The 26,332-nt window shown below is 43.0% G+C and overlaps 1 protein-coding gene and 1 gene segment (V, D, J or C); both read left to right on the top strand.

The window, feature by feature from the left end:
* The first annotated feature begins 334 nt into the window (after window positions 1–334).
* On the top strand, window positions 335–1,201 carry LOC121059550. The segment is given in 2 exon segments: window positions 335–525; window positions 797–1,201. Coding segments are annotated over 2 exon segments (396 nt in total).
* Window positions 1,202–1,605: 404 nt separating this feature from the next.
* Window positions 1,606–23,208, top strand: LOC121059546 (Ig heavy chain Mem5-like). The gene is made up of 7 exons (XM_040536419.1): window positions 1,606–1,745; window positions 2,126–2,444; window positions 16,329–16,387; window positions 19,464–19,748; window positions 20,380–20,442; window positions 21,820–21,939; window positions 22,543–23,208. The coding sequence occupies exons 1-6, from the start codon at window positions 1,682–1,684 to the stop codon at window positions 21,936–21,938; spliced, it is 909 nt and encodes a 302-aa protein (XP_040392353.1). The 5' UTR covers window positions 1,606–1,681; the 3' UTR covers window position 21,939; window positions 22,543–23,208.
* The last annotated feature ends 3,124 nt before the right edge of the window (window positions 23,209–26,332 follow it).

The following is a 26,332-nucleotide window of genomic DNA, read 5'->3' as shown; positions in this document are numbered from 1 at the left end:
AGCAGTTAGCACAGAGGTGATGCAGAAACAGGCCACCCGTGAAGATCAATCAGTTCTGCTGGAGTTAGACCAAAAGTCCGGGATCCATCAGGCCACAGACATCCCGCGATGCAGTGCCTGGGGAGATACTGCTATTAGAGACATACCAGTGGACGTGCCTGTGTGGACTGGAGGAGACTTCTCCTTTTAGTCTGGAGAAGATGAGGCTGAGGTCTCCTTACTGGAGACCTCTCTCCCGCTACCTGAAAGGAAGTTGTGGGGAGCTGTGGGACGGCCTCTTCTCCCTGATAACTAGCGATAGGGCAAGAGGGGCCGCGGCCCCGCGGGGGGCGGGCTGGGCCGGGCCTGGGCGGGCGGAGCGGTGGGCGCTGCCCCGGCGAGGGCCCGACTTGTGGTGCGGGCAGGAGCGGCCCGAGCGCGGCCCCGCTCTGCTCGTGTCCGCCTCCCGCCGGGCGCGGCAGGGCCCGATGGCGGCCGGGCTGGGGCCGCGGCTGCTGGCCTTGGCCTTGGCCTTGGGGCCGGCCGGTGAGCGGCGGGCGGGGAGGGCAGCGGGGCCGGGGCCGGGTCCGGTGTGTGCGGGAGAGGGAGGCTGTCGGGGTCGGGGACGCTTTGGGAGCAGCCCCGTCTGAGCCCCGAGGAGGGCAGTCGGGGCAGTGTCCCTGGCCAGGGGCTTTGTGGGGTGCAAGGGGGTTGGCGTTTCTGGCTGTGCTGTGCTGGAGTCGCTGGAGCTTCTAGAGAGCATCCTCCTCCATCCGTGGGCACACACTGCCCCACTCCCTGTGCTCTCCTTCTGCAGGCATTTGGGCTGAATTGAGTCTGGTGGAGTCTGGTGGAGGTCTGCGAGCACCTGGAGAGTCCGTGCATCTTTCCTGCCAGGGATCCGGACTCAGCTTCGAAGATTATTATGTCCGGTGGTACCGTCAGGCACCCGGTGGAAGTCTTGAGTGGGTGTCCTTCATTGACAGATATGGTAGCACAATAGAATATAGCAAAGCGGTGGAGGGCAGAGCTACAGCCTCCCGTGACAATTCCCAGTCCAGGGCTTCTCTGTCCCTGCATGCCCTGGTACCCCAGGACTCTGCCCACTACTTCTGTGCAGTTCGCACAGGGACAGGAAATCCAACTGAGCTTTAACAGAAACCTGCTTCTAGGGCCCCTCGCCTTCTCTAATTGTGCCCCTGCCATTTAGAACAGGGAGGAGCAGCAGAACTGTATTGAGCTCCTGGAGAGGGCAGAGAATTGCCTGCAGCTCAGCCCTTTGCCACTTTTCCTATAGGGGCCCATGGGATCAACAGCAGTGTCAGGGGCAAATGGCCAGGTCAGCTGGAGTGCAGCAAGAAGAGATGCACAGGCTTCCTCATGAAAGGAAGTGCCGAGTGCTGCACCTGGGTGCTAACAACCCCATTCCGTGGGACTGATGTCATCCGAGGGAACCACCAGGCACCTGCCGGAGCGCCGCGCTCCTCCGCTGCCCCCGAGCTGCCCCGCGCCCCGCCCCGCGGCCGCCTCCTCCTCCGCCGAAGGGGCCGCGGCCCCGCGGGGGGCGGGCTGGGCCGGGCCTGGGCGGGCGGAGCGGTGGGCGCTGCCCCGGCGAGGGCCCGACTTGTGGTGCGGGCAGGAGCGGCCCGAGCGCGGCCCCGCTCTGCTCGTGTCCGCCTCCCGCCGGGCGCGGCAGGGCCCGATGGCGGCCGGGCTGGGGCCGCGGCTGCTGGCCTTGGCCTTGGCCTTGGCCTTGGGGCCGGCCGGTGAGCGGCGGGCGGGGAGGGCAGCGGGGCCGGGGCCGCGGATGGGGCCGACCCTTGCGGCGGGCGGTCCTGAGCGACCTGGAGCGTCTCCTGGTGCTGCCCCGCCTGGCGCACTGGAGCCTAGCGCTCGCCGTCGTTGTCGGGGAGGGTCCGGTGTGCGCGGGAGAGGGAGGCTGTCGGGGTCGGGGACGCTTTGGGAGCAGCCCCGTCTGAGCCCCGAGGAGGGCAGTCGGGGCAGTGCCCCTGGCCAGGGGCTTTGTCGGGATCAACGGGGTTGGCGGCTGAGCCTGTGCTGGGCTGGGGTCACCGGGGCTTCTGGAGAGCATCCTCCTCCGTCCGTGGGCACACACTGCCCCACTCCCTGTGCTCTCCTTCTGCAGGCATGTGTGCCGAATTGATGCTGGTGGAGTCTGGTGGACGTCTTCGAGTACCAGGGGAATCCGTGCACCTCTCCTGCCGGGGATCTGACTTCAACTTTGAAATTTACAGTGTTCTGTGGTACCGTCAGGCACTTGGTGGCAGTCTTCAGTGGCTGTCCTATATTAGCCCTGACTCCTCATATATAAGATATGGCCCAGCAGTGAAGGGCCGAGCCACAGCCTCTCGAGACAATTCCAAGTCTAAGACAGGTCTGACCCTGAATAACCTGCACCTCCAGGACTCAGCCCGCTATTTCTGTGCTGTTCACACAGGGACAGGAAATCTAGCTGAGCTTTAACTGAATCCTGCTTGCAGGGCTCTGGCCCTTGGCACTGGAGCTTAATCGAGTTGCACAGGTGTTTGGGGCAGCTCCCAGAGAGCCATTTTGTTACAACATACAGTTTTTAATCATTTGACTCTGAAAGAAATGCTCTACCTGTTTCTGTCCCCAAGGGAGCTCTAACACTTCTGATTGCTGTCTTCCTGTGTCTCTTCCTCACGTTGCTGACACATCACCTTTGGAAACAAGTTTCCCTGTTTCCATTGTTTCCTGGTAGGAAGGGGGGTTGTGTAGTTGCCCAACAGGTAAGCCCTGGTCTGTTTTTTTTTTTGGTTAGATTCAGTCTAGCCCACAAGTATTGCTCTCTGAGGGGTGAACAGGGGAAAAGGAGAGAGTACAAAGGGTCCTTTGGGAGCTCACTATAAGAAAGTGGACGTCTGTAGTTTCTCATGGAAGACAATTCAGGAAAGACAAAATTTTCTTTTCCTCCAAAATGAGACATTTTTCACATCAGTGTCTTGTAGGCGTAACAAAGCAGCATTGCAACAAATCTAAGTTTATATTATTTCCAATTGGTTCTTTCCCTGATAACATGAAAGCCTGTGCACACATCTGAGTGCTTCATCCTATGGTCACATTCTGGGTTGTTTGTTGTTCATGGGCTTCTCTCACAGACCTGAGAATATAATGGGAGCAAGAGCTGCTGACCGTATGTGTTTACAGCCCCTGGATTCCATAGATCACAAGTAGAAGCCTGAGAAAATGATAGAGTGGATGAAGCAATTGCTTGAGCTCTCACTGCTTTTTCATCCTTGTCACCTGGGGCTGTAGGTGCCCTTTGCCAGGTGCAGAGGCCTCTGGGCCCATAGTAGGGAAGGTCACAGAGTCTCTCACACTTACCTGTCACATGTCTGGTGTACCTATAACTACACTTGGGGCTGGACCTGGCAGATTCCTGACAGAGACCTGCAGCATATAGTGCTACAGTATCTTTTTGTGGGACTCCAATGCTTTGCTTCATCCTTCCAGCCTGGAGTCACCAGGTCTGCAGGCTCCTCCAGGAACGACCTTTCCCTGGAAGTGCTCTCACCAGCAGCTGCAGACACAGCCACCTGCAGCACCAGAGAGCTGGAAAATGGCACAGTGGCTGAATCATAGGCAGAAATGTAAAGGAGGGGGTTTAAATCCAGCCAGGTCTTTTGTGGTTGCCTTCAAGAAGCTTTTCAAGGCTCATAGAGATTGGCTTTCCCAAAAGGGAAAAAAAGGTACTGCTGTAGCAGCAGAATCTTTCACAAGCTCACACAAAACCATGAACACATTGCTAACCTTCTTCACTCTCAGTCCCTCTCACAGTCAGAAGGCAACAAGGGAAGAGTTTGTTCAGAAGAAACACAATGAGTATCGACTGCATTTTTAACATGGAGAGCCAGATCTGAATTGGTTCTTGAAAACTCATGTTGTTCGGGGAGTCCCAGAGTGGTGCAGCACCAGGAGCTGAGCTGAAGATTTATTTCCCCTTGGATTTGAGTAGTCTCTTCCCTTTGTTTTTAGTTGTGGCTCCATGTACATACCTGCTCATGTGTGCACACTGAGGCCAGCAAGAATTTTTGTTGGGGACCCCAGCAAAGAGGGTATGGAGGGTGCCCTGGGCCAGAACAACAATCCAGTAGTCCATGGGTTTGAGGGGCTCTAGAGGACCTGGCATGTCCTGCCATGCTGGGACAGCCCCAAGCTGCTCAGGGTATCCTACACCACCGTGATCCTGCATCCCACTGTTTCATTGCCCACCCTCAAGTCCCCAGTGGGCTCCTCTGACCTATGCAACTCCCTTTTCCAGCCCTGTCCTAGATCCCTTCCCCAGGGAGCCAGGCTGTAGTACCTGGGAAAAGATGGAGTTGCAGGGGGATAGATTCAGACACTCTGTGGAGTTGGCAGTGTTCCCCTAAAGGTGGTATCAGTCAAAACCATGACACTTGGTCCACTTAGGTTTCCCGTACTGTAGCTGCAAAGGTCCTAAGGGGGGTTCTGGGCTCCTGCTAAGCTGCAGCCATGTTGTTGAGGCCATGTTGTTCTCTGGACCAGATTTACAAGGAGGGAGATGTCTATGGAGAAGGCTTCCCGTCACTTTAAGGGAGCAGTGGAGATTTCCTGGAACAGATTCACACTGCAGATTCAGAGAGAAAAAAAAAAAGGATGAGGCAGCATATTTCTGTGATGCTAGACTCATACTGGAGCAGAACTGCAGCAGAGTGGAACAAATTTATGATCCAATTTATGACAAGTTATGATCCAGTAGTAGCTATACTGGGAAGTTCAGAGGCTGTATGGTGTACTGCAGGTTAACGTACTTTGCCTGGGCCTCCTATTTAGCATGGCCCAGTTTTTCCTCCACAGCCTAGCTGCAAAGGTACTGGATCATGGAGATTTGCTGGGATAGCTTGCAGAAATACTGTAGGGGATGGATCAAAAGAAGGAGATGCATCAAAAGAAGTGCAGCTAGCAGGTCAAGGGAGGTGTTTTTCCCCTTCTACTCTGCTCTTGTGAGACCCCACCTGGAGTACAGTGTTTAGCTCTAGGGCCCCCAGCATAAGAAAGACATAGACCTGTTACAGCAAGTCCAGAGGAGAGCCATGAAGATGATGAGATGGTTGAAGCACCTCTCATATGAATAAAGACAGAGAATTGGGGTTCAGCCTGGAGAAGAGAAGGCTCTGGGGAGAGCTTTTAGTGGCCTTCCAGTACTTACAGGAGACCTATGGGAAAGGTGGAGAAGAACTCTTTATCAGGATGTGCAATGATAGGACAACGGGGAATAGCTTTACCCTAAAAGAGAGTAGATTTAGATTAGACTTTAGGAAGAAATCTTTTACTATGAGAGTGGTAAGGCACTGGAACAGGTTGCCCAGAGAAGTTGTGGATGCCCACTCTCTGGAATTGTTCAAGGACAGGTTGGATGGGGCTTTGGGCAACCTGGTGTAGTGGAAGGTGTCTGCCCATGGCAGGGGGGTTGGCAGCAGGTGACCTTTAATGTCCCTTCCAATCCAAACCATTCTATGATTCTATGATTCCTCATTAGAAAAGAGAGACTGGGAAGGTGAGGAAAGGCAATTGCTCTTTCCATGACAGACTATCTGAAATGCATGGAGTTCTGCTTTGGGACACACAATGAGAGACCTGATAGCGTATGGGTCAGGATTAGAGAGCAGATCAGTGTGACTGATATAATGGGTGGCTATGACAGATCATCTGATCTGGGAGAAGAAGTAGATGAAGCCTTCTGCAGACAACTGGAAGAAGCCTCATGTTCACTGGCCCTGGTCTTCATAGGGACTTGAACCATGCCAGATATCTGCTGGAAGGAAAGCACAGGAGGGCACAAGCAATCCAAGCACTTTTCTAGAGCTTGCTGATGAAAATATCGTGACACAAGTGATAGAGGAGCTGGACCTCCTACTTCATCATGACAAAACAGGAAGTCAAGCAAAGGAGGTTAAAATCATGAGGAAGAAGCTCTTGAACAAGCTCAGAAACAGAAAGGAAATGTGCAAGAGGTTGAAGCAGAGGCAGGTGATCTGGGAGGGATTTAGACACCCTGTCTGATCATGCAGGATTAGGTTTGGGAAAGCCAAAGCCTATCTGGAGCTGATTATGGTGAGGCATGTGGGGTCATTTATCTCCAGTCTTTACCCTGATTACCACATTTGGCTCTGTGGAAGAATCATTGCCATGGATTAACCTAAGAGTCATTCAACACAGTAGAGTTCCTGTCAGGCCAATATCAATTGTCTCTCAAGAGCTATAAATACAGAGTAGATGCTTTTTTATTTCTTCTGTTACCACCTTCCTTTCTTGTGGCTGTTTGCAGCATATGGACTTTCCCAAGCAGGTATTAAAGATCCTACTTTAAATCACTGATTTTATCTGTTCACTCCCAAATGAAAGTTGTGACTTACTGTTTGGTCTTCTTAAATAACGATTTTCTTAAGATCACCTACACTGTCTACAGGAAACAAATGACCAGTAGCATTTCTGCCTTGGAAGATGGTTTGAATATATGGGATGGTTCTGTCCATAAAAGAACATAATGTCCAACTGTCCTGGTTTCAGTTAGGACAGAGCTAATTTTCCTCCTAGTAGCTGGTAGGGTGCTATGTTTTGGATTAGGATGAGAAGAGTGCTGATAACATGCTGATGTTTTAATTGTTGCAGAGCAGTGCTTACATCAAGCCAAGGACTTTTCAGCTTCTCGCTCTGTCCTGCCAGCGAGCAGGCTAGGGGTGCAGCAGGAGCTGGGAGGGGACAGACCCAGGACAGCTGACCCAAACTGGCCAAAGGAATATTCCATACGATCTGACGTTATGCTGAACAATATCTAGCGGTGGCTAGCTGGGGTGGGGGGCTGGCTGCTTGAGGATAGGCTGGGCATCAGTCAGCAGGTGGTGAGCAACTGCATTGTGCATCACTTGTTTCGTACACATTATTATTAGTAATACTATTATTATTATTATTATTGTTGTTATTATTATTTTCCTGTCTTAATAAACTGTCTTTATCTCAACTCACAGGCTTCACTTGCGTGTTTCTCTCCCCCATCCCAGAGAGGGAGGGGGGAGGGTGAGCAAACAGCTGTGTGGTGTTTAGCTGCTGGCCGGGTTAAACCCCAACACCAATGTATCCTTTAAGAGAGATGTCACCTTCTTGACAGCTGCATCCCAGAATCACCTCTCCTTCCAATGAGAGCCATGGACACAGCCTTTTATATATGTGTGATGAAATCAGGTAGATGTTCTGGGAGCTAAGCTCAGAGTGGGCTGTTCCCCAAAAAGGGAAATTGGATTAAAATACACATGTTTAGTGGCTAAGAATTATTGTGGGCCAGGATAGTTTTTTCTCTAAAAATGCCTGTTAGACCTTTCGGCAAGTGCTGAAAGAACTCAAACAACTATTCCCTATACAAAATACATCTTCATCTGCTTAGGACACTCTTCTGGAGGAAGAGGCACTCCCTCTCTTCCCATTTCTTCTGACACAGAACTGAAGGAGAGGTGTTCAGTATCACCTTGTAGAAGACAAATGGTCTAAGCATTCTCTCTAGCACCTCACTGTCAGTATTGGAATGCCTCCTGCAACTTTTTGGAGGGCATGCACCAGGACAAAGAAAGAAAAAACATAGGCAGAACTCAGCTTTTAAACCAAACAAACCCAAGCGCATGGCTTGCAGGAGACTGTAAAAGACAGATGTGTTTCTGTGGCTACCCAAAGGCCTGGCATAGGGAAGGGCTGTTTTACTATGTCTCAGATTTCAGTGGCAAGAAGGCTGCCCTGATACGATTTGGCAGCAAGTGAAGGGGATGGGACAGGCACCTGTAGCTAACCGGGCCTGTCACTGGAGATCTTTACAACTTATCTTTGTCCTGCAGACAGTTCAAGAGACTGAAAGTATCACATCAGGCAACTCAGCCATTTCCTGGAGAAGGTTGAGGCAAGAAGGAGAAACCAATTTGACACAATAAAGGAAAGTGTTGATGAACATACACATCTTGACAACAAAAAACATAGCAGCACTGGTATTAAAAATAGAGATTAAAAATGAGAAATACACTTTTGTATTTAGCAACAACAATAATGCTAATAAACAAATTGAGTAATACAACATGGAACCAGGCAGATTTGTGAACAGGTTGAAATACTGCTATTTCCTTTTGTGTCTTAGAAATGGAATTGATTCAGAAACTGCTTCACAGTTGCAGATAGCCATTAAGCCAAATAATCAAAAACAGACTTTTTTTTTTTTTTTTAAAGACAACTGTAATCATCCATGACTAGATGTTACGGACTCTCAAACTCAGCTAAAGTCACATAAAAGTAGTTAAGATGTCCAAAGTATAGACAATTCAGTAGCCAAGAAATCTATTTCACAATATCAGAAAAAGTGAGAAAAATTGGTGCATATAATCAGGAAAAATAACACCTCCAGAAACATTTACAAAAATGGCACTGAAACAAGAAATATTATGGATCAAATACCTTAGTAAATAAACAACTTTAGCATACCCAAGCAAACAGAATCCATTAAAAAAGCATCAGCGAAAACAAAATAACTTTTGAAAAAAATGTGAATATGGACTCATTTTTTATTTGACCTGACAATAGGCTTTAGAAACATAAATGCTTTAAGGTCCAGAAAGACTTGGGAAATGTAGAATGAAATGTAATTGAAAAGAGTAGTCAGGCATTGGAACGGGTTGCCCAGGAAAGTGATGACATCACCATCCCTGGGGGTGTTCAAGGAAATGTTGGATGTGGTGCTTAGGGACATGGTTCAGTGGGTGACATTGGTAGTAGTGTGATAGTTGGACCAGATGATCCTGAAGGTCTTTTCCAACCTTAATGATTCCGTGATTCTATGATTCTATGATTAATAGGACTGGTGCAACTGGTCCCCAGATATTCTTTAAAATGTTTCACCCTAAATCTCATTATATTTGTTAAAAGATGAACCAGAAATAAAGTCTGTCAAGTGAGAAAAGCTCTAACAACTCAGAAGGAACAACATCATTTATGACAAGTATGGGCAATATGATAATCAGAGATTAATATTACTCTGCCAAAAAAGCAATGCTGACAGTATTGCTTTTAGAGTATAAAAATCTCTCTGCAACAGTTTTAGACTATTCAAAAGTATAACAGTAGAGAGAAAGAGGAAAATAAAATCCATCTATTCAAAGGACATGAAAAAGGAGAACACCTGGCTCTAAAAAAATAAAAAATCCAGCAACGAAACAACAGATGTTTTTGTAGAACGGTCTACCACTGTGTTGACTACGTACCACAGTGACTGAGGTAGACTGAACCGCTGCACACAAATTGGCTTATTCACTGACTTCTCTCAAATGCAGAAACATGGTGCCCTGCATAGTCTCTTTTTCTTCAGACAACTGTATTCACACACACAAATTTGATTCCCAGCATGACTCAAAGAGTGGGGAGACATTCTTATACACGCCTAGTTTCTATACAAAACCCTGACATTCACATCAGATCTCACATCTTGCATATGATGTGATTTTGGACATCTGCCTGTCAACTCAAGTTGATCAGGTAGGGATAGAACTACTGTATTTTAGGTGTTTCTATTTAATCTCAGCATTGTGTTCTCTTCTTTTTCTTAGATCACATAGCAGGTAAGATTTGTTGACTCTCTTTTTTAGTAAAAATAGAGATCTTTTTAGCTCTGTATCCAAAAACATACAGAAGCAGAGACATGAAGAATAGTACAAAAACCGGAGACTACAAAGGATACTTCGCACTAGTAATCTTCCAGCTACCAGACATCAGAACAAGGACTTTGAAACACATGCGCCTCCAATATATTTACTTGGGAATTCTGAAGATTGGGCTTACCTGTAAAGACAGACATAGAAGGCACCAAGTGCCTCAGAATGCCTCAACCTTTTCACTTGCTTTTGTCTCCATCTCCCCTGCTCCAGTCAGCAGTGTGCCCATGTTTTCTCTAGTCCTTTGGTTGATAATGTACCTATAGAAACTTTTTTGTTGCCCTCCATGTGGCTTACCAGAATCAGCTCCAGACGGTCTTTGGTTTTCCCGACCCTAATCCTGCATGATCAGGCAGGGTGTCTATATCCCTCCTAGATCACTCGCCCCTGCTTCTATCTCTCGCATATTTCATTTCTATTTCTGAGTTTGTTCTGGAGCTTCTTGTTCAATATTTTGTCCTCCTGCTACCTTTGCTTGATTTCCTGCTTTGTCAAGATGAACCATTCCTGAACCTGAAGGGGGTGATCTCTGAAAATCAAGCAGCTTTCCTGGACCCCTCTTCTGTCCAGGACCATAACCCGTGGGATTCTTCTAAGCAGATCCCCAAGGGTGTCAAATTCTGCTCTCCTGAAGTCTAGGGCTGTGGTTCTGCTTTTTGCATGTCTTCCTCCTCTCTGAGCTCAAACACTGCATGATCACTGCAGCCAAGACTGCCACTGACCTTCACATCTACCACCAATTCTTCCTTGTTTGCAAGGATGAGGTCCAGCTCCTCTATCACCAGTGACATAACATTTTCAACAGTAAGCTCTAGAAAAGTGCTGGAATGCTTGTGCCCTGCTGTGCTTTCCTTCCAGCAGACATTTAGCACGGTTCAAGTCCCCCATGAGAACCATGTGAACATGAAGCTTCTTCCAGTTCTCTGCAGAAGGCTTCATCTACTTCTTCTTCTGGATCAGATGATCTGTCATAGCCACCCATCATATCAGTCATGCTGATCTGCTCTCTAATTCTTACCCACATGCTATCATCTCTCTCATTGTGTGTCCCAAAGCAGAACCATGCATTTCAGATAGTCTGTCATGGAAAGAGCAATTCCCTCTCCACACCTTCTCAGCCTGTCTTTCCTAATGAGCCTGTCTCCATCCCCTACAGTACTTCTGTAGCTTTCCCACCAAACCTCCATGATCCAAAAGCTTTGCAACCAGGCTGTGGAGGATAAACAGGGCCACGCTAAATAGGAGGCCCAGGCAGTGTACAGTAACCTAGACTTCAAGATGCATTTCAATTCTTGAGTCATATGAACTATCCTACCATGTCTCCGTGATCTCAGTGAGATCATAGCCCTGCAACTACAATCTGGGATTAAATTTATCTTGTTTTTCTTTTCCTGGGTTTGCATGTATTATTGCCCAGGCACTTCAGAGGGGAACTCAGTCACACATGAAGACTTTCTTTTGCCCCAGGTTACTCAGATTATCGGCAAAGAAGCTTTTGGCCCATTTAGTCAGGTGGATCCCATCTCTTTCACACAGTCCTTGGTCCAATGGGTCTGATGGTCATAGAAACCAAGTCCCTGCTGCCACCAGATCTCAGCCAGCAGGATCCACCCATTCCTCCTTCTCACTTCCTTCCTCCTCACCAATAGGATGAAATGGAAACCCCTGTGTCCTTGACCATCACCTCTCAAGCCATGTAGTCATGCTGGCTACTTTCCAGGACTCCTGGCAGTTTCATTAGTACTCACATGAAAGAGCAGCAGGGGTTAATAGTCTATATGCCTTATAAGTTTTGACAGTGTCCCAGATCTGAGGCCTTGAAAGTAGTAAACCTCCCTAGGTGACAGGTCAGCTTGTCAGATGGGGGCTTACATCCTCTGGAGCAGGGAGCCTCCCACTACTGACACTCACCACTTTTTCTGGTGCTCCTGTGTGATTCGTGGCCTATGTGCACATACACCTCATTTCACAGAGTTCTATCTAGTTGTTTACTATGACGGTACTCAATCTATTCTGTAGTTGCAAATCTTCAGGTGGAGCAAGAGCATTCCTCCTAGTGACAGAAATCACAGCTCCCAGGCTTCATCATCACAGGAGTCTCCTTTTCCCAAACTGATGGACTCAGACAGCCTGCTTCTCCTCTGTTAGAAGCTGGGAGTTGGGCTCTTGAAACTACAGGGTTTCTGTCTTCATCTCTGTAGGTCTCCTCACACAACTCCTCTTTTTGGTGACACAGATCTTCATCGACCACACATATTCTACAGGTTAGAAGACCACGACACCTTACTCTGGTCTTAACAGCTGCAATGTCAGCATCTTTCCACCATGGAGGGTGTTTCAAGGCTCATTCTACAAGCTTCCCATATGTAAGATGCCACCTCCATTTCTGTCAGAGGAAATATAAATAAGTTGCATTTCTTTAAGCCCTTGGAAGTGTCATGGAAGATGGTGAGTTGAAGTCTCCATCATTACGTATTGTTAATAAATCCTCAGTTTACCTCACAGTAAGAGAGGTGTGTATTTCAAACACTTCTCTTACATCTTTTTCTGTGATGAAAGAACATGCACACAGATCTTTGTGTGTACCAAGGGGTTACTATGTTGATTAAGTATTACTTTGTCTGTTCTCTCATGTTTAAATTTATATTTTTGCATTACAAGACAGCTGTAGAAGGGACTTTTTTTTTTCATTGTAACGTCTTGGACAATAGTGAAAAGGCATTTAATCGCCACACCTCTGACTCCTAGATGAGCTAAATAAAGAGCCACATGATTTTAAACCAGCCCAGAACAGACAGGTACATTCACACATAGCGTATGTTCCTCTGCTTATAACTCTGTACAATTTTCTAGGTCTAGATAGTGCTAATGGTGCACGGCTTGATCATCCTGAAGGCTTTGATCAAGCTGTTACAAACAATTTATTCTGTGACAGCCACTCCTATAGGTAGAGTATCTCTACCTAACAAAGAACAATAATTTTCTCTACTTTCTCATTTTACCTCAAAAAAGGATAAGACTTCCTAAGGCACCAAATGACCCCCAGACACCAACTCTAAGTGTCAGTATCAACCACGTCACCCTGCTGAGCAATGAAACCAAATTCAAGATGAAAAAGTAGACACCTTTCTGCAACCTAGAAGAATTTTCCAAAATGCTTTGAAATAGTACTAAAGATACTGTTTATTTTTTTTCCTGCTTTCTCACAAGCTTAACTCCATGAGACTTTTCAGAAGTGTTATGTAATCCCAAAGTTCCCACTTTAAATTTTACCTTCTTTATCTTATTGTAGACTCTTTCTTGAAAGCCATACCATATTTCTTCATGTGGTATGTTAGTACAGAAACCACTCAAGAAGTCATGTGACTGCCAGTATAATCCAAAATTCTGCATAGAAAAAAGAGGCAGTTTTTGTAATGAAATATATCACAGTGTTTTGGGGTTGGAGTACCACAATGATATAAACAATATAGGGCCCTGTACAAAAACTGAAAGATGGAAAAATGGCTATATGTTTTTGAGAGAAAATTACATAAAAGCCTGAAATATGTCAGGAGACAAATCCAATGTTCTTTTCATATTTTCATTTATCCTGGAAAAATAAATCTCATGGAGTTGCCAAAACATGGAAGAAAGGGAGAACTTGGGATTTCTGTACTTGATCAAGGTATTTGAAATCATTGAACTATTCAATTATTGTTTGCTCCCTTCCAGGTTCAGAAGAAAGTGTGGATTAAAACACCCTCATGGGATTTTATACATGGATCAGTAGGATACTTATCTGGCTTTTCTTCTCCTTTTTTTAAACCGACTTACAGATACAGCAAGGAAAGAGTTATTTATTGGACTAGGTATTAACGGTGTGATAACAGATAAGCTTGTATTTGGAAGTGGAACCACTCTCACAGTCGAACCAAGTAAGTACCATTATTTTTAAATCTAAAAATTGTGTTAAAGGGATCCAGTGGTTTGCGTTCACTGTAAGAATTTTCTGCTGTAATAATCCTGGAGCGTAGTCTCTCTTGCCAGGGTTTCAAACTGAGTCCTCATCTTGTATCTGCTTAGGAAGGCTTCACAGGAACAACTAGGTTACCTCTGTATATCACCATTAATCCATGATTCCCAAACACCTGGTGTGCATTAATTACTTAAGTTTAACATGTCATAATTCCCAGTCTGGATAGCATTCTGTCCCAGCTTTATTGTGAAGTGTCTTATCCTCATCAGTGCTTCAGTGGATTTTCACTGTCTCATTTTGAGTAGGGATGCATAACGTAGTAAATAACTGACAGTAGAGACAGAGTTCGAGACAAGTCCCTAGCTCTCTAGTATGAAAAGTTTTTTTTTTTTTCCACTGTCACCATATTCACAGTGCTACCAGGTAAGTAATTCCATTAGCAGAGAAGGAAGGAGGTTAAATAACCTTGGGTTTAAATTTTCAGAGCTGCCTCACATCCAAGACCATGTGGAATGAATGAGATTTGGCAATTCACGCTTTGCAAATGCATGGGCGTGGGGGGAGGGGCGGGAAGATAGGGATCATAACAAGCCGTAGTTCTTCCTGACTTTGACTTTGTTTGGAATTTCATCATGTACAATAAAGATAGGTGTCACCCCAGGCTTCTCTAAGGCAGTGTGAATGCTAGGGCACCAGGGGAATTTGATCTCTGTTATCCTAAACATCCAGGTGCATACCTTAAAACTTGTTACAATGCTTTCAGAGATTGTCATGGCTTTAAAATTCTGCAAAAATGTCCTGTGTCGTTTTGTATCCCTGAAGAGTCTAGCTCTCTTTCTCAAAGGAGATCATGAGGCTCTCTTAGGTGCTGCCTAATATCTATCCAGGTCAGGAGGCTATCTTGCTATGGAATAAATGCCTATTTTGGAACAATTAGATCCCACTGTAATTGCAAAGGAATAATGACATATAAATTCATTACTCTGAAGAAAGGTCTGTTCTTTCCAAACAACAAATCCTCAGCTGTAAATGTAGAACCAGAAGACACTTCCAGATTTCATTATTCTATCATCAGCCTACATGTATTTAACTTTGCATTTGTCAACAAAAGAGGTAAAATCCACAGAGTATTTGGCAGGTAAAAACAACCAGCAAAACACAGACTGGCAGGTAGAAGTCTGAACAATGGTATTCTTGTTTCAGACATACACAGAAATGCTAATATGACAGTCTTGTCTCTCACGTAAAGGTTATATATGTGTCTTTTTTAAAAAGTTTAGCCAAATTCCTGTGACCTCTCATTATCAGCAAGTGCTGGTTAATGGCTCTTGTTTTCTAGGAAAAAGGACAAAAATTGTTCTCCAATACGTAGGCTTTTCAGAGTGTTGGTTCTACTGACAAGAAAAGATGTCTCTAATCAGCTGAAGGCAGCATATGAATCAATGACTCTAGCAAGATATTCTTGGTTTAGGGAAATTCTTACAATACATTACTCAATTTTTTAAATGTTTTCACTGAGTTTCCTACAATACGGGTTAGAGAACAAATCACTTGGCAAAAGAAATATACTAGCCTTGTCTTCTCTACCCTGAAATACTTTTAAGTCATTCTTTCTCTGTTTTTCCTGTCTATCTATCATCTCAGACATATTGCTCCAAAATTATGTGAACCTTCAGTTGAGTGCAATTTTCGTGCTTTTCAATGATTTTTTTTTTCTAGCTGAGGGTAGGATGAAAATTCCAAAGCTGCACAAAGACTTTAGGATAAGATGCTTAACAGTAAAAGATAATAGGCCTTAAGAATCTAAGTCACTCAATGTCTATTGAAATATTTCATATGTTGAAGCCAATATTTCAAGAGTTCTGGCAGCCTGACCCTCCTGTTGCTTATTTTGGATTTCTCTGGGAGATACTAGCAAGCATTTAAAGATGCTAAGAACAGACATACCTGATTACTATGTTTTTTTTTTTTTTTTTTTTCGAGAATCCACAGACAAAACGTATGTGGAACACATAGTATAGTATAGTATAGTATAGTATAGTATAGTATAGTATAGTAGTATACTCAAGGCATGTTCTTCTCCTGAGCATTCAGTTAAGGTCAGATAAGGATTTTGGTTTTGGTTTTGTTTATTCTAGATAAAACTTTAATTAAGAAAACTAAGGACTCTAACATTATCTTAACATTGTAAGATCAAATTAAAAAAAGAACTATGACTTTTTGTACTAATAAAATGCCTCTTCCAGACTGTAATATAAAAAAATCTCCCCAAAGCAAGTGAGGTAGGAATTCGTGGATGTATTTTCAGGTAAAGCAAAATAATGGGGCTCAGTTGAGACTGCTGGAGTTTGATAAAGAAATAATTCTTCTTTATTAATGATCATTGCACGGTGAACATTTGTTCTTGCTGAGGATCTGACCCAGTCAGTTATGCCAGAGGAGCTGTTTCCTGGCATACTGGTGGTCGTTTAGAAATATTGGAGATCAGAAAGCATGAAAAACCTTTAAAGATCTCAGATAATGGGGGAGTAGGTATGAGGGGGAAGCACAGGGCTAACAGTAGCTGGCAAAAACATTTTATAACACCTGGAAGGGAAATGCATGTGGGATGAATAACAAAATGAATCTTTTTTGATTTACCCATTGTAATTGTGTGCTACTGCTCCTCTTATCTTCGGGAAGGGGACTCAACTGACCGTGGAGCCAAGTAGGTATTCTTTACTCATGAGCCTTTTCTGAGTTGTTCTTGTTTGGATTTTAACATTTTTCCGTTTCTTCTTCCTCCTAAAATTAAAGCAGAATTTCTCCCATGTGTTAGGATTTCTTTGCATGCTCCTTTGATATGCAGTTAGACAGTTTAAGTGTGAAAACACGCTTATTCATAGAAGTTCCCAAAGAATTTGGACTCCACAAGAGCAAGTGCATGCTGAATTTGTTTGGGACCTAGTATCTACTCACTTATGCACTTTAATAAGCTTTCCATAGTCATTATTAGGTTTTACAGCCATGCTTGGACAGTTTGAAGGGAACTAAAACTCCTGTGGAGGTTGACGATTAAGTTCCTAAGAATTTCTATTCTGTCAGGGTTAGAAAGACAGCACTAAGGGGGCAAAAGGATAATGTTATGCAAAAACATTAAAAGGAGTCTTAGACAATGTTTCTGTACTAATTTGATCTTCCTAAATGGTTCAGAGCTTGGGTTAAACTGAATAGGTTAAAGGAATTCAATGAAGATTTCAGTCCTCTTTGGAATCTGTTTGCTCTAGGTGTTGACAAGGACGGAGTTATGCCTATTTTCATTGGTAGAACCAACCCATGAAGTTAAGGTAGAATAATGCTTGGCTTGCACCTCAGTTCTTCAGTATTGGGACGTGAATAGTAGAGAAAGAGAGTAAAAGCAGAGTACCTGTTCAAGAACTTGCAAAGATACCTTGTGAAGAACAAAATGTTAGACTTGAAGAAAGCAGAATGCAACACAGTTGCCATGCAGAATGCAAAGCCTAATAGACCTCTCTTTAGCAAAGACAGCCATCAGGATGCACTTGTCAAATTGGACTTACTCTATTCTAAATATATATATATATATATATATATATATATATATATTAACGCCTGGTAGCCTTTGATAAGCTGAGCTCTTCTGGTCAAGGAGGCATAGTAGATGAATCCCTTCAGTTTCATGTTTTTATTATAATTCATGTTAGAATCATAAAATCATAGAATCATGGAGAAGACTGAGAGGGGGTCTAATCAATATACAAATATCTGAAAGGAGGGTGCCAGGAGGATGGGGCCAGACTCTTTTCAGTGGTGCCCAGCCACAAGACAAGAGGCAATGGGCACAAACTGAAACACATGAAGTTCCAGATGAATATGAGGAAACATTACTGTAAGGGTGACAGAGCACTGGAACAGGTCACCCAGAGAGGTTGTGGAGTCTCCTTCCTTGGAGATATTCAAAACCTGCCTGGATGCAACCCTGTGCAATGTGCTCTAAATGACCCTGCTTGGCAGGGGGTTGGACCAGACGATCTCTGGAGGTTCCTTTCAACCTCAACCATTCTGTGATTCTGTGATTTCAGCTGGAAAAGATCTCTTAAGAGCATATAGTCTAACCTTTAACCTAGCATTGCCAAGCCAAATCCATGTTGCCAATCTTGTCCTGACATTAGTTTGTGGAGTACCCCTAGTTGCTCCATGTATAACCCGAAGGCAAATATAGTTTAAAAATCATTATGATAATTGACACTAAATAATTTTGAGAGACAATCTCTTTCCTGAATAAAACTTCCACTTCAAGTTTAAGCAATCTTATTTCATTACTTTTATGTCTTATAAGAAATTCCCAGAGAAGGCTGCTACTGTGTAGCTGAAAATCAGGTTTTTGCAGTTATTAAGTCTTTGGCTTTCATTCTTTGTTGCTCAGAATTAAGAATTTAACTACTAAAATATTTCAAAGCTTAAAAAAAAAAAAAACAAAAACAAAAACAAAAACAAAAACTTTTGAAAGTTTCAGAGCAATTCTGCTGAAAGGCACAGGAGAGGGCTAGGATATCAAATCCTGTGAACATTTGTCATCACCTTTTAGGTTCTTTCAAAACTCCAGTTCTAGGGCATATATTTTGTACCTTGATGTTTGTTAATATCTTAATCCTAAAGAGCTACGACTGAAGGTTGGTACACTATTGTAAGTAAGATTGTAAGAAGATTTGTTCATGGGCATCAAGTTTATAGGCCTCAGGGTGTTCTGCTCAAACCAGTTTATTATGTTAATTTTGCATTATACTTCTAACTGCTCCTGAAGCTGTGGGACTAACAATATAGCACAGTGCACAGATGAGAAAGGTCACACTTTTTGAAACAGGTACAGAAGTTTTTCTTGAACCAAGTACCGATCATAGTATTTTTCCAGTGTCTCTAGACTGGATTGGAATGATTTACACCTGTACAATGTCTAGTGGGGAAAATCTCCCCCACAATTTAAAGTGCTTGACCTTATCACAAATTCCTGGAAAAGTAGAGATAAGTGATTCAGAGACTTCTGATTACTTGTCTCCTAATTTGACGCCTTAGAGACAAATAACCTTCCTGTATCTGTGCATTTGTTAATGAAAAGATCAACCTTGTTCTCCACTCCAGCAACAGCACTTAATTTCTGCAAGCAATGTCCCTCATTGGAGTAACCTTGCACAACGGTGACGTAACAAACTGACTTCTCTCTTTGCCTTACCACTCTTGCTATGGTTAGACCTTTTAGCCACATCAGAAGAAGACTTTGGGGAGGGGAGAGTGAGTAAAGGAAAAACAGTTATTCCCTTATGTCTCAGGGGTATACAGGACTGTCTTTGATAGATGTGTTATTTTTATTAATTAAGTTGTCGAGTAAGCAGAATAATTTGTCTCTTGGAGCTGCATCCTTCAAAGTTCTCTTCTCATTTTCTGCTGCCTTACAAACTGAAGAATTCACATGCAGGCATGAGTTCTAGCAAAAGGAAGCTTAGGATCCCATGGAATTAAAGCTTCTATGGAAAACCTACCCGTATATATCCTTTCTGTATTTTATCTGTTCTTTTGGAATAAGCAGAAAGACAAAATGAACCAAAAAAGGCAGTTAGTCATTGTTAATTCCAGGAATTAGTCAATGGAGGAGTGTACATGAATTGCAGGTGACTTAGCTCTCAGGCAAGATTGCAATAAAATCAAATCATGCCCAAACAATACTTACTTCTTTTTTTTTTTTCTTTTTCTTTTCTTTTCTTTTCTTTTCTTTTTTTTTTAAACAGGCAATCAGAAAGATTCTGACCCAGAAGTCATTCTGATAAAATCAAAGCCACTTGAAGAAGGTGGCAGTACTGGGAAAGCAGCTTGTTTGGCAAGGAATTTCTATCCAAAGAATATCAATTTGAACATGTTACCTGCTGAAGTCATATATGAACAGAATACACCTATTGTGACACCAGAAGGGACATACGATACTATTAAAGTGGTCAATGTGACAAAAGCCTCAGAAGTATCCTGCACGGCCAACTTCAAGGGCAATTTTTTTCCAGCCAATGCAACATCATCAGGTACAAATTTGTGGTACAATTGCAACTTATTTCTGGAGGCAGTGTCTTCCAAGACTTGCTATTTTTCCTGCTTATAAGCATGCCAACTGGCTAACCAGCAGAAATGGGAAAGACATCTAGGTACTTAAGCAGGTAGAGCTGAAAGGTATTTAAAGCTCCTTAAGTAAATGGTCTTAACTTTTAACAGTTTAAGAACCTGAAGTTGCTCTTTTAATTTATTTTTTTTTTAAAAAGACACTTTTTTTTTTTTTAAAAAAATTTATATTAACTTATGACTAAATACTTCAACATATAGCAGAAACTTCCTAGAACACAGTTTGGAATAGCTTTTCGAAAATCAACAAGAAGTAAAAATGTTTTTATTTTTTTCTTAAACAACCTTTTACATTTTTGTATTACTTTTCCCATCATGCAGCTCATTCAAAAAAAGTAAAAACAAAGCAACTCAAAAATTTATTTCATGCAGCTGTACTGAGATTAGTTTTCCTCAAATTAATATTAGTGACCTGCCTGCTGAGCCTCAGACTGTACCACTCACCTGATCCTGTGGGAAAAGTAATATGAACACTGCCTTTAATCCTTCTTACAAGTCAGATTTTGTTTATAATGTCTTTTCTTTATCATGCTACAGAAAAGGTGGTTGAAGAACCAATAACAGCAAATGTTTGCAACACAACAGACACCTCTTCAAAAGGTTAGTTAACTAAAGGGATTATAAAAATATGTTACTATGTTGGGGATAAAAGCCTGGAAATGTATTTTCTCAGGGACAGAGAAATCAGAATACCATGTATTCATTGGATTCATTAAACATAACCTGCTTTTTCTGGGTAACTATTTTAGTAACAGACAAGTTTTGTTATAGTTACAAAGTACCAGGAGGAAAAAAAACAGTGGTCAATGGCTCTATGTTCAGGTGGAGGTCAGTGACGAACGGTGTCCCTCAGGAGTGTGTCTTGGGACAGGTGTTATTTAATATCTTCATCAATGATATAGATGATAGGATTGAGTGCATCCTCAGCAAGTTTGCAGATGACACCAAGCTGAGTGGAACAGTTGGTACAACAGAAGGAAGAGATTCCATCCAAAGGGACTTGGGCGAGCTTGAGAAGTGGGCCCATGATAACCTAATGAGGTTTAACAAGTCCAAGTGCAAGGTGCTGCACCTGGGCCAGTGCAATCCCAGACAGGAGTACAGACTGGGAGAAGAACTCATTGAGAGCAGCCCTGAGGAGAGAGGCTTAAGGGTTCTGGTGGATGAAAGGTTTAACATGAGCCAGCAGTGCGCGCTTGCAGCCCAGAATGCCAACTGCATCCTGGGCTGCATCAAAAGAGGAGTGGCCAGCAGGTCAAGGGAAATGATTGCTCCCCTCTACTTTGCCTTCATGAGGCCCCACCTGGAGTACTGTATCCGGTTCTGGGGCCCCCACCATTAAGGAAGATGTGGACTTGTAGAGCGAGTCCAGAGGAGGGCCACAAATATTATCAGAGGGCTGGAGCACCTCTCCTATGAAGAAAGGCTGAGAGAGCTGGGGAAGTTCAGTCTGCAGAAGAGAAGGCTCCAGGGTGACCTTATTGTGACCTTTCAGTACTTAAATGGGTCTTATAAAAAGGATGGAGAAGGACTCTTTATTCAGGTAGATAACGATAGGACAAGGGGGAATGGTCTCATCTAAATCTATCCTCTTTTAGTTTTAGACATTAGGTGGAAGTTCTTTACTGTAAGAGTAGTGAGGCATTGGAAAAGGTTGCCAAGAGAAGTTGTGGATGCCCCATCCCTGGAGGTGTTCAAGGCCAGGCTGGATGAGGCCTTGGCCAACCTGATCTAGCAGGCGGGTTGGGGTTTGACGATCTTTAAGATCCCTTGCCATCCAAACCACTCTATGATTATGAAAATCCAATATAGACAGACATTCTCTGCCTTTGTTGTTGCCACATTTCTCCGTCGTCTTTTCTTTTACTGCCATTTCTCTCCTTGACACTATTGCCTGTGTTTTTTTTCCACTTTCCACCAATGTCATGACATCCCACTCTAGATCATGATCTCTCCTATCTTTTCTCTCTCACTAAGGAGACATCAAAACAGAGAAAACAAACATGCTGTCCATGGCTGTGTTGGGTTTACGAGTCCTGCTGGCAAAAAGTATCGCCTTCAATACACTCATGAGCATCAAGTTGTTTCTTTTCTGAGGTAAGGAAATGCATTGTTTCATCTGCGGAAAAATTGGAAGCACGTGCCAGTAATGACTACTTGGGTTTGTGTACTTCTCAAACCCCACAAGGAGTGACATCTGTTCATCTACTCCTGTTTCCATTAATAAATGTTGTAGGTTTATGGAAACAAGCAAACAACAAACAAACAAGCAAACAACAACAACAAAAACAACCAACCAAACAAAAAACCACTGCCTTTTCATGAATCCATAGCTCAGTTCTAGGTTGCGGGTCCCCAGATTTGCTTTGCAGCAAGCTTGCTTTGACAGAACATCTCAGGTTTTATCCAAAATGCTTAAGAAATATCTTAATGACTGTTTCATCTGGCAGAACATGAGGGCTAGAGAAAAGTCAAGATGAATAAGGAATCAAAAGCCAGGCTTCCAAAACACAATCATGTGAAGAGGTAGCAGGAAAGAGGAGGAGGGAGAATTTTTAAATTAATATAACCAAAAGTGGCACAAAAGACTATCCAGATTAAGCTTTGTAAATCTGCCTATCTTGATCTAACAGCAATCAAACAGTGGCACATACACCCATATGCATTAAATATAATTTAAAACATACTCTTCTTTTCCAGGCAAAGAGGAACCAAGGCAGAAGAAAGCTGAGAAACAGCAGGAGAGAGCAGTTACCAGCAGTACAATTTGAAGAGATGATGTTAAATCTGTTGACAACAACCACCTAGAACACAGCACAGCACCATCTCCTTAAGACATTTCAGAGTGTGGACTCCTGCCTAGATAGTTTACATAATTTTTAGAGTTGTAATTGCTTTTGCTATTTCTTGTTTTCTGTGAGCAGAGGAAAGTATTTTTCCTCATCTGTCAGCTAAGTAGAAATTGATCCTTCCACTTTTCTATCCTTTGCATGCAAGCATCCAACCTGCTTTGACAGTTTTGAAAAAAAATTGAAACCTCAATATCGATATATGAACTTTTAAAAATACCTTTTTACAGCAATGTTGCATTATTCTGTAGAACTGATATTTTACTTCTGAGAGAGGCACAGTAGATGTTATTTATATATATATATGTATTTTAAGATAGCTTTAATAACCATAATTTTCTAGTATAGATGAGAAGAGCTGCGTTGGATCTGAAGGGATGCACTTCAACCAGATAATATTCAACTGTAGTAACATTTTTATTTACATTTCTTTATTAAATTTGAATCTTTTCTGCAAAGTGTATGGCATCTGCATTTTATGTTACTGTGGTGATTATCAAAATAAAATTTTATTACACCAAAATGCTGTGGTTTGTGCTTGCTTTTTCATCTGAACTTGTAATAGAGATTGCTGAAATCCATTTCTAATGACCAGTGAGATTAGAAATGCATTGTTCATAACCTAGATTTACTGTTGACTGAATTTGTCTTTTCTAGGGTTTGCACAGGGAAGTGGAGGGGCTCCTTGACTCATTAAAGAGATACAGAAGGGGACACGAATCTTAGACTTAGAGGATTTGAATGACATTTTGTCTTTCAGATCACTTTAAAGAGAACCCAGCATGATATTCTGGATCACAGCAAAGAGAGATATACGTCTAAGGAAAAATCAATTAAGAGGCAGGTTGATAGGAGCATGAGGAAGAAAAATATGGGTATCAGAAGAGATGAGAGCATGTTTTTTTTTCCACTCATTAATACTAGGAAGGGGCCAACAGGAAATAACATATGATGGTTTGATGGAGTGATACAGTTTCTACAGCAACTTGATTATTAGTCAAAAAGACCCCGAACACACACATTCCCCAACTCGTCTTGCCCTCAGAAGCAACAGGCAGGATGCTGTGGTTAACACCTATGACTAACTTGCAAGATGCAAGGCGAACTCCCCCTTGTTTCGAAAAACAAGTTAACCACATCCTGAAGGGAAAATAAAATTTTTCAGATACTGCCTGAGTTACTGCTGGCTTCAAGACAGACTCTACAAAAAGTGCATAATAAGGTCCATTTAATTAAACCTCGTCAGGTTAGTCCCTCAGACCCTGCAAACCCCTAGATGAAAACTCTCACCCTACCCAGAAGATGAGTGAAGTTTGCACAGCAAATCCAAAACCAGTCATTTTTTAAAATTATTTTTTAATCCCTTCCTCCCCCATAATGTAAAATAGAAGCACTTGCTTGTTCATATTTTTATCCTGATTTTCTGATGACACCCTCTACCTTTTTGTGTTGCACGCCACATCATACATTTTCCCAATCTCTCAGGCAAGACTATGACTGGGAATACTATTTCTGGTTCTCTGTGCAGATCAAGGAATATCATTTTCCTGAGTAGTCTTTGGTTGCGCCTGAGAGCTTTGACTGAATGAAAATCTTGTAGCAGTGCACAAGCAAAGAATGGGATCTACAGATGTCTAACTACTGAATGACATAGCACTCATTCATACAGAAATATATCAGCCAGATAAATACATCAGTCACTATTGTTTTAAATAACTATTCACAAAGTTACAGGACAGCAGAGCCCTCATTTCCATCATGAAGACATACATGACCTGTGTGATACTTCTGTAGTCAGCTATTTCACATTTCTCTGTGCACCACTGGCAAACAAATCAGAGGGGAACACTTAACCCCTCACTAATCTTCCAAAATATCAGTTGCCCAAGAACCTGTTATCTAGGTCTCAGTCAAATGGAGAGAAACTTCTGTCTTTGAGATGATGGTTTGAATCTCCAGCTCCGTGAATTGTGAGGTGGAAGTACTCATCCCTCAGACTCTTACCACAGTCTATCACTCATCCATAGTGACTACAGTTAGCTTTCATTGGAGTAATCTAGACTAGTGACCAGGCCTATAACTCCCCTGAGACTGCTTTTCAGGTCAGACTACATGAAATAAGAGGACTGTGTCACAGCTGTCCAGTATGATGTTTCTGAGACATGGTACCAAGGGTGGATATTGAAGACAATCAGAGGCAACCCAGCTACCTTACTGTAGTAAAACCTGGTGCAATCTGTTTTTCTCATTTCCTCTGGAGAAAAAAAAAAATGTTGGCCTTCTTCTGGAAGGAAGGGATTAGCTTCCTTTGGGAAGAAGTAGACTGTGCTGGCTTACATTAACTGAGGACAAAAGAGAAAAAGGGAACAAACTGCTTAAACTGCTTTAACTCCTTTAACTGCTTTAACTGTTTTATCTGCCCATGGGGAAAAGAGAGGTATCTGTACCCAGTGAAGAATTCTGGCACCAGCCATTGTATAGAGAAGAAAGATAATGGGAAAAGCAATACCTTATTAGACCACACAATACAGGTGGAAGAAGCAGATATATATGCAGACACAAAACTCCTCTTCAGCTCTTCTATGAATCTATGAACTCTATGAACTCTATGAATCTATGAATTCTATGAACTTCTATGAATCTTCTTCTAGGTAGATTGTGCTGGATCTTTTATCAGGAACATGTCCCCTCTCAGAAGCTGTCTAGGTCTAGTTATGGTATGGGATATCCCTTTGGCCAGTTTGGGTCAGCTGTCATGTCTGTGTCTCCTCTCAGCTTCTTGTGCATTCCCTGTCTCCTTGCTGGCTGGGTGGTATGAGAAGCAGAAAATTCCTTGACAATATGCAGGCATTGTACAGCAATAATCAAAGCATTGGTGTGCTATCACCACTATTTTCATAAAAAATAAAGTCCAAAAATAAAATCCAAAAGAGCATCATACAAGCCTCTATGAAGAAAATTAATTCTATACCAGCCCAAACCATGACAATGTGCATATGGGAAAACATGTTTAGCCCAGGTTAAGGCTAGTAGCTATTCAGAGTTATAAATGATCATTTGGACAGCACAGAAAATTGTGCAAAAATTATGAATAATGATGTGGTTTGACCTTTCCTTCCCCTCCACCAGACTACACAGGTTTTGTAAAGGGAGTATTATTGTATTATTCAAACATGAGTCAGGCCTGGGTATATGAAATTGCTCCCAACACCACTGCTGGTTTAGAATAAGTACAACCTCCAGAGAGCCATTCACGCAAAATGAAAGCTTGCTCTTAAGACTCTCCAGTGTTCTCTCTCCACCCAGTGTTAAAGCCTGGAAATAGCTGATGTGAACATCTTCCTACTTATGCAAATGCATTTATCCAAGATGGAGAGTCTGTGGTCTTCTCTTTCTTTGATTGACATTAATGCTCATGGCTATTTGCAATGGTGCATTACTCTCCATTCTCACCTCAGGCACTAAAGATCTCACATATAGGTCTGGGTAATGCTAAGTCACACAACAGATGTACCTACGTCAGGGAGCTAGGGAATTTTCCTCTTTGTAGGTAAAGGTCATGCATGTTTCAGGCTAGGGATCTTAATAGCTTCCAGTGGATCATTGTATCTCCTCACCTCTTCTGAGCTATTGTTGTGTTT

The sequence above is a fragment of the Cygnus olor genome, chromosome 25 (assembly GCF_009769625.2).
Source record: "Cygnus olor isolate bCygOlo1 chromosome 25, bCygOlo1.pri.v2, whole genome shotgun sequence".
In the NCBI taxonomy this organism is placed as follows: Eukaryota; Metazoa; Chordata; class Aves; order Anseriformes; family Anatidae; genus Cygnus; species Cygnus olor.
The sequence above is the reverse complement of the archived record's forward strand: the minus strand, read 5'-3'. Positions and strand labels throughout refer to the sequence as shown.